The sequence below is a fragment of the Rhodamnia argentea genome, chromosome 7 (genome assembly GCF_020921035.1).
Source record: "Rhodamnia argentea isolate NSW1041297 chromosome 7, ASM2092103v1, whole genome shotgun sequence".
NCBI classification, from domain to species: Eukaryota; Viridiplantae; Streptophyta; class Magnoliopsida; order Myrtales; family Myrtaceae; genus Rhodamnia; species Rhodamnia argentea.
In genome coordinates this window covers 4,530,791-4,538,634 of record NC_063156.1, presented here as the reverse complement: position 1 = coordinate 4,538,634, position 7,844 = coordinate 4,530,791, and the positions used below count along the sequence as shown (strand labels likewise).

The following is a 7,844-nucleotide window of genomic DNA, read 5'->3' as shown; positions in this document are numbered from 1 at the left end:
GAACTTATAATCACATGTAAGAGGGCACAACCAAAAGTTGTATTGTTAATGTGATTTTAAGGAGACAAATGATAATCATTTTGTTTCTAGGGCTATAACTTATTTTTAGATAGAAGTAATTTTTTTTTTTATTCCTTATACGAGTTTCTGAGAAGAGAAACACGTTTGGTAACGATACAATTTTTTTTTTCTCATAACAGAAATTCGTTTGATAACAGCACAAAATTTATGCGGTCGTCTGTTCATGGTAATCGGCGGACGATGATAGATAAACGACGACAGGCGGCTTGAGACCCGCGAACAATGGCCGATTGCTAGACACGCAAGATAGAGGAAGAGCGCACGTAAGAGAGGGGGAATGAGCGATAAGAAGAATTCTTATTACTGTTTCTATTGTAGAAATGGAAAAGTGAAAAACGTCTGCTTCTCATTTATGTTCCAAATCTATTTCTCGGCTAAAAATTTATTCAAAAATAAAAAAAAATTATTTTACCAAATGGATTTATGTTCCAAATTTGTTCCCGAGAACAGAAAAATAGATAAACAAAATGGTTATCATTTGGCTCTAAGAAACCATGGTGAATAGGCAATTATTTCAGGATCTTTTCTTGCCTCGATAATTACTCGAATAATCTTGAATTGGTTATAATATAAGGTTATAATTTTGAATTCTGCATCGCTGCTATTTTTTATAAACAATGAACGCCCTCATTAATGACACAATAATTCTAAAAAGAAGCTAATATTGAATTATTATTTTTTTGATCGAAAGGAAAAATTGAAATTGCTTGCTGCAAAAAAATGAGAATCCTATGCCTAATCCGAAAGTTCCTAACCACCACGTGGCCACGAGCATGTGGTGCTTTCAATACTCCTAGAACTCGCATGGCTAAGCCTAAATGGATTCTTCCTCCCTTCTCTTTTACCCTTTTGTAAAGAGAGTCACGCCCCTAGAATCCAATCCAATCCAACATAGCTCCCACAGCCACTACGAGACTCATGATGATGAAAAAGATAAAATTCAGGACCACAAGTTTTAAAAGCGCTTCGCCATTCCCATCTAACTCTCATTTGATGGATATGCAATTAAATTCCAACCTCATATGATTTGACTCAGCGATTAATAAACCGATTGCGTACGTTGATTATGTAGGACGCGACCCGGCCACGATTTTCCATGTCGAAAAGCGCAAACAATCTAATGACCGAGCACTTTACTCGAGCTCCTGCTCGCACGTTGGCTAGTAGTCTATATGGTTGGTGAAATTTACTCAATGAACCCGAATTTGACCGCTTGAGTGGATGCTTAGTGTTCCTCTTCTTCTTCTTTTTCCTCATGGGCAAACATCACTTTACATAATGCAAACGATTAAGTGCATGAAAATTGATCGTAAATTCACGTCTTAGTCCATATACAATCGATTGAGTTATCACATGAATTAGCTAAAATCAATAAATAGATTTCAACATTACTAGAGTGTTAAATGTGTTATGAATAAGTCATAAATGAGTTTATAATTTAATTAATTTCAACTTACCTCAATGACTCTTTCTTCATTATTTTTTGCCCTTACTCGAGCTTAGAAAAATTTATAGAAAGAGTATAAACAGTATCTATACGTAAAATATCCCAATTAGATTATCTTTTATGTTCTTTTTTTTTATTTCTTTTGACATACCTGTTAATCATTCAAAAGACCCATGGATGCAACAAGTTCTTGCCAATAATCACGCTCGCTCGCTCCGCACTCTTATTTCCGTTTGAGGATAAGTTATTTTCCAAATTCGATTAAGTACGAAAATGTTTCAGGAATATGAGCGAATCTAATATAGATCGCTAAATTTGCATTGTAATAAATAAATCATAAATAAATTAATTTAGGTCGAATGATTTATGACCCCACTCACTCATTCGATGGATACCTACACACTCGCGAGAAGACGGGGGTGGTAAATGGATAAGACCAACGATTTTTCGGTTTTTTTCCCTAAATAATGCGAGCATCCGAATGGTCGAAAACAATATTCCCGGCCTTTCCCCGGAAATTTCCTGACCTCTCTCTGACCTCTCCCCCTATTAAAAGCAACTCGTCATCGTCATTTTACCGTCCTGCCCCTCCCCCACTCTCTTATTTACCATCCCATCCCCTGCCACCGTGGAAAACGTGTCTGCCTCCCCACGCCCCGGGCCTAAAACCGGCTCGACCGCGTCGCTAATCGTCTCGTCCCCTAATTACTTATCGAATAATCGACCGAGCAAAATGAACGATTCTCAACATACTGCCGAGTAAAGATCCGAGCCATCCTAGTCGGGTTATATGAAACGAGTAAAATATGAAACTTTACGAGAAGTGTTTTTGAAAAAAGAAACATGCATGTGTTTACAACGACATTAACATATTCACGAGTTTACCTCTGGTTCACGAGTAGTGTTAAGCAATAAATGCAAACTATTCACAGTGCATTGGAAAATGAATGGTTTTGAAAGAAAATGAATGTACGTATCGTCTAAAAAATAAATGAAAGTTAGGAACGGTCATCTTTTGAGAGAGTTTTTTATATATTTTACGAAACACGTAGGGCGAAAATGAGAATTACGGGTTAGCTGCTTATTTAAGAAATATTATTCATTAGCCAATTTACTAATACGACTCCAGCGCGCGTCCTATCCTATTAGTCGACGAATCATGTTCGGTGCATGCCCCGACCCGAGCATGGAATGACGTCACCTTTTCTTTTTTCAAAATTTCTATTAAAATCAATATTCTTGACGTGTCCCTCTTACCCTTCTCCGTCTCTCTCTCCGACTCTTGACACCTCTTTTTTTTTTTTTTTTTCTTCCCGGGCGCGCCTTCCGAGCGAAGCGAAAAACACAAATCCAAAAATCCAAATCCCGATTCAGTTCGAATACAATCCGCGAGACGACCGCCATTGACGAAGCTTCAAGTCCCATCGCACTTCGCATCCACCTTCATGCACGCAGAGAGACCCGCCATAATTTGACCCGCCGTCTTCATCCTCCCGCCTCGTCCGCTTCTGCCGCCTTCGGAAGCAGTCATCATTCGGGTTCCGCTCGCTCGCCTGTTGGTTTCGGTGCCCGCTTTTCGTCCGCGTCCGAGTTGGCTGTAATGACCTCTGCGGCCCGTCCCCTCCGTTGATGAGGTTCGGTGGCCATTGCGTCACCTCCTTCGCCTTCTCCTCCTCTCCTGTTCCACCCCCATGGGATTACGCCGATCCAGGTCCGTCCCTCTGTCTGTCTTTTCTCTCCTACCTTTGCATTACACGCGTTGCTCGGGTCTTGTTTGGCCCTTTTTTTTTTTGGTTGCTTTTTTGGACGTTTGTGCCCGAATTCCCGTCTTGGCGTGCGTTGTTTCGCGGGATTCTTTCATGGACTGACGCGAGGTTTCGTGTTTTTCTTCGTCTAACTGGCGGTTTGCAGTGAGTTTTGGTGAGCTCGGTGGCCATTCGGAGTCCGATGGGGAAAGGAGACGCCGACCAATGCGTTTTTCCGCTCACCAGCTTGCAGATTGGGTATGTTTGCGACGAGGATTCTCGTTCCTCGAGTTTTTTTTGTATTTTGAGATTGTGGTTTCTACTGGCCGAGCTCGAAATTGAATTGGAATCAGCCTTGCATTTTCTATTCTTAAAATTTTAGATGAGAATCGGGTGGGTCGTGAATGGATGGAACAGTTCGGCAGTATATTGTGTCCTTTTTTGGCTTGTTTTCGAGTTCAAACATGAGTACTGCATGCAAATCCTTTCTGTTGTGCAATCTTCAGATTCTTTATGGATGGAATTGTTGAAAAGCAGGGTAATTAGTGGGGCTAGATTTGCTAATTAGTGTCTTCGTCCCCTAATTTGGCCCCATTGTACATTTGCAGGGACCTGCAATCGTATCTGTCAGATCTCAGTATCTTCTTGGCCTGCGAGAGTAGGAAATTTTACATACTGGTGGACAATCGGCCATGGTTGAGAAACTTAAGCTCGCGCCCGGCCCGAATATGGCAGTTGATGGTTACAAAGGTTAGTGTTTTTATGTGTTTTATTATGTCCTGTATTTTCTATATCCCCAATTCTTTGCATGATGGTTTCTTCTGCTTTCCCTACAGTCGAGGCTATCTCCTTTTGCGAAGAGTAAAGCTCGTAGGAAGAGAAAGGAGGGAAAGGAAGCTCGTTGCAAGTCTGACACCAGTGAGACCAAGAAGTTTGAGAGATGGTTCAAATTAATTAACTCTGCAAATTTATCGCGGAAGAGAGTTCTCATGCCGGTGAAGAAATTGCGGAATTCTTTGCTTCTAGATAGCAAGTTGCATGGGATTTTGCATGGCTTTATAGTTTTTGAAGTTCAATGGAGTAATGTTCGAGGTATAAATTATTTGAACGAGCTTCAGGTATCACATGCTACTGGTCCTCCCCATTCCGTTTGCTTGTAGTTGTTTAAGAGATAAATTTTCCATCATTTCTTGCACCTTGCAGACTGATACATCTCTGGCCCTAGAGGCCAAACTAATGAAAAGGTGGGAGTTTGATAGCATAGCTCAAGCTGCAAGCTGTCTGTCTGCATGGTTTTCAGGGACCCATTCTGAACGTCAGATTCTGAATGCTTATTTGGATAGTGCCATAGGTACGTGTTCTTACATCACTTGTTTTCCTTGAAAGAAGCATTCTCTATCTGGTATTGATGCAGTCAACCGAATTTGGATATTTACATGGCGTGTTTATAGAAATTATGGTCTTTGGATTTCTCATCGGCATGGTTATGTGTGTCTGTTGCCTTAGCCGTGGTGATTTCAATGTACACTCGTTGTGTGTGCGTGTAGGCTTGCTTTCTTGTCAGTACATCAATTGCAATAAGTTCGCTTGTATACCAGGTATAGCAGAAATTTGCTTGAACTATTCAAGTTAATATGAGACATTTCTGATTGCTGGGACTGTTGGTCCTCTCTGGATTGTTTCTATTAGTGAGGACAGAACACATTGGCTTTGTTCTTGACTCTTGTTTTGAATATCCAGGTGAGACTTTCCACGATGCTCAAGATGAATTTCCAGAGTCTAGTATTGATTCCCATGAAGAAATTTTCTTTGATGATTTGTCTTCTAGGAATAACTCTCCTCAGCACGTTCACAACAATTTTCATGCCTTTACTGCTTCCCCCGAAAGCCGAATGAGTGAACCAAGCACACCCCCGACTAAGAAGAGAAGAGTGATTAGATCCATTGGCACTGGTGTTGAGGTTGATTTCTCTGCAGATGAAAAACATAGTGAAAGTGAAGATTCAGTGGATGATCCTGAAAGCTGTTGTGCTAGTGATTCTGATCATGCAATCGAGTCCTTCCAGTATAAGGATGTCTTGATCTTGTTTAGGTTTAATGATCACGACCTTCCATTCAAATTGAGGGGCATAATAATGGCAGATGTGAGGTTACTTACACTGTTGGAGTCGGGACTTCCATCTTGGGTCATATTCCTCCAGTCGTATCCTGGATTTTGTCACCTGTATCGCCCATGGATGTGTCCCTTGGCTAGAACGTTGTATGTGATCATATCAGTGGTAACTGTACTGATTGGATTCTACGATCTGTACAAAAATGTTCCTGTCCTCAAGGCAACTGCGTCACATTTGTGTGGCCCTCTTTTCGATTGGATAGAATCTTGGGAGATGGTATCCCGAATCAAGTACTTGGGGACAATGCTTTTTCTTCATAACTGCCAGAAAGCAATAAAATGGTTCCTAATGGTCATGGGCACCACTCGGTCCTTTTTTTCAGTTGTAGCTCAACCCTTTGCAGAACCTCTTTTAGAGGTTTTTGAGTGCCTTCTTCCTTTGTGGAATGTGTGCTCTGGAGTGGTGGGAAGCTTCTTCTCAGTTGCTTGGTTTGTTATTGAATCTTCTTGCAGTCTAGTGGAAAACCTATCAGACATTTTACTGCAGCCACTGTGGTTCATACTCTCAGCAATCTGGACAATAGGTAAGGAACATATATGTGTGACCATTTATTGCCTTTCAGTTTCTGAACATTTCCACTTTCATTTGAGGATTTTGCATGCAATCTATTTAGTGAGACTGCCTAAAGGGCGCATCCTTTTGGTCTTTTGATGTGTTATTGTTGTAAGTATCTTGACACATAGGCCTTGAGCGTCGTTGCAGGAACTTCCATCTTGTATCCCATATTTTGTGTCCTCTGGGAGATGCTGTACTTGCCCATCCGTATGGTCCTTGCATTAGGGAATATGGTGGCTTTTCTGGGGACTTCCATATACGTCTCTATAATTGAAGTTTGGCAGACTGTTAGGACCATATTCCAGAGTGCTTCCGCTGCTAGTACTGCAGTGAACAGTTATGAAGCATCCATGTGGCGTGTGCTTTGGAATGATCTATTTTCTCATGTATGTCATATATCCAGTTGCTTTGGTTAATTGACGATGCAAGATGGATTCTGATTTGTTGTTCAAGAAGTATTAATGTTTATTTGTTGTTAGGTCTTCCGTGCTGTAAGGAGCATACTAAATGGGTTTGTTGCCTTTTTCTCAGCCTGCAACAGGCATCGCCTCAGGTGTGGATACATATTTATGATTTGTTTTTGGCATGGTACCACATGCACCTTACATGCACCCTCCATTAATTCTGATGCCCTAGATATGTTACTAGAGATCAACACAGAAGAGTGAGGTAGCCGTTCTGGCCATAGTGGCGTTTATTTGGTTTGTGAAAGTAAGATTAACCTCAGACGAGTACTATATAGCAACATGTTTCTTCCTTTAAGTGTAGAATGGGTCAACCAGCTACAACTATGAAACTCAGGTGATTGTTCCTATATTGGTAACAATTTCTGGTGCAGAGATGCCCTTGGAACATTATGTTCCATGGCTTAAACTTAGGATGCTCTTATTTCTTTTTTACTTCATATTGGTCAATGACTCTTCGCTATGATATGGGAAACCTCGTTGCCTTCTGGTCTTCTTTTTTCATGACTTTGATGAAGCCTTCTTACCTTTGGTCATCCTGTATGATTTCATGCAGCATTTATAATCACGGTCAAGGATTTGTGCGAAGGTTGGGTCATACTTCAGGGTCACACTCTCCAGACCATGGTCATCACAGGTCAACAGTCGAAAGCAAAAGCCCAGTAAGTAAACCTCAGAAATAATAAATTAGTGGATTAATAAACTTCAGAGCATTTCCACAAATTGATTATTTGCATGAAAATCAATGATTGTTTATTTTAGTACAATGTCTTTTAGGTCATACCTGGATAATTTTGACCACAAAAAAAAAAAAAAAGAATGCCTGGATAACGGTGGAGGGGAAGTCCTCTTTTGTCCTTGTAGTATGATTATGCAAACCACAGAGCATATGAACACATTCATTATGCGCATTGCTGATCACGACATTGAACTATAGCTTGCAATTATGTAATGCATTTTGCACTCTGGGATTATGGGAACTTGTGATTTTCATATTTCACGAACTTTGCCCAGAGCTGATGCTGCTACTGACATGATCAAAAAGAATTTATCCCTCCTTTTTGTATGTTCAACAGAAAGAAAGGAGGAGGAAAATCCACGCAAATTAGTCCTTTGTGATCAACGAAGGTGGAAAGTGGAGGGATTTTGGTATCGAACAGAATTGCGATGAGCAGGGCCATCTGACACCCACTAAAATCAAGGCCTCCATAGAAAGCAACTCCCAAGAAAAGCAGGGGAAGCAGGAAGCAGGCATCGTAGTAGCTTGGATCCATGCTAGACTAGAAGCAGATTGAGATTTTGCGTCTCCAACATTTCCACTTGAATGTGCTCATCCTCGTATCGAGATTTTGAATTTGCTCATCCTCATATCGAGATT

The 7,844-nt window shown here is 40.8% G+C and overlaps 1 protein-coding gene across 2 annotated transcripts; it reads left to right on the top strand.

The window, feature by feature from the left end:
• Nucleotides 1-2,805: 2,805 nt before the first annotated feature.
• Nucleotides 2,806-7,809, top strand: LOC115750903. Of its 2 annotated transcripts, none has more exons than XM_030688527.2 (10): nt 2,806-3,239; nt 3,440-3,531; nt 3,882-4,023; nt 4,110-4,391; nt 4,477-4,624; nt 5,014-5,970; nt 6,150-6,388; nt 6,482-6,555; nt 7,023-7,128; nt 7,543-7,809. In XM_030688527.2, exons 2-10 carry the CDS (start codon nt 3,476-3,478, stop codon nt 7,573-7,575), a joined length of 2,037 nt encoding a protein of 678 aa, XP_030544387.1. In that variant the 5' UTR covers nt 2,806-3,239; nt 3,440-3,475; the 3' UTR covers nt 7,576-7,809. The 2 variants fall into 2 exon arrangements, with proteins under 2 accessions (XP_030544387.1, XP_048137589.1); XM_048281632.1 differs by having other exon boundaries at nt 2,806-3,251.
• Nucleotides 7,810-7,844: the final 35 nt, after the last annotated feature.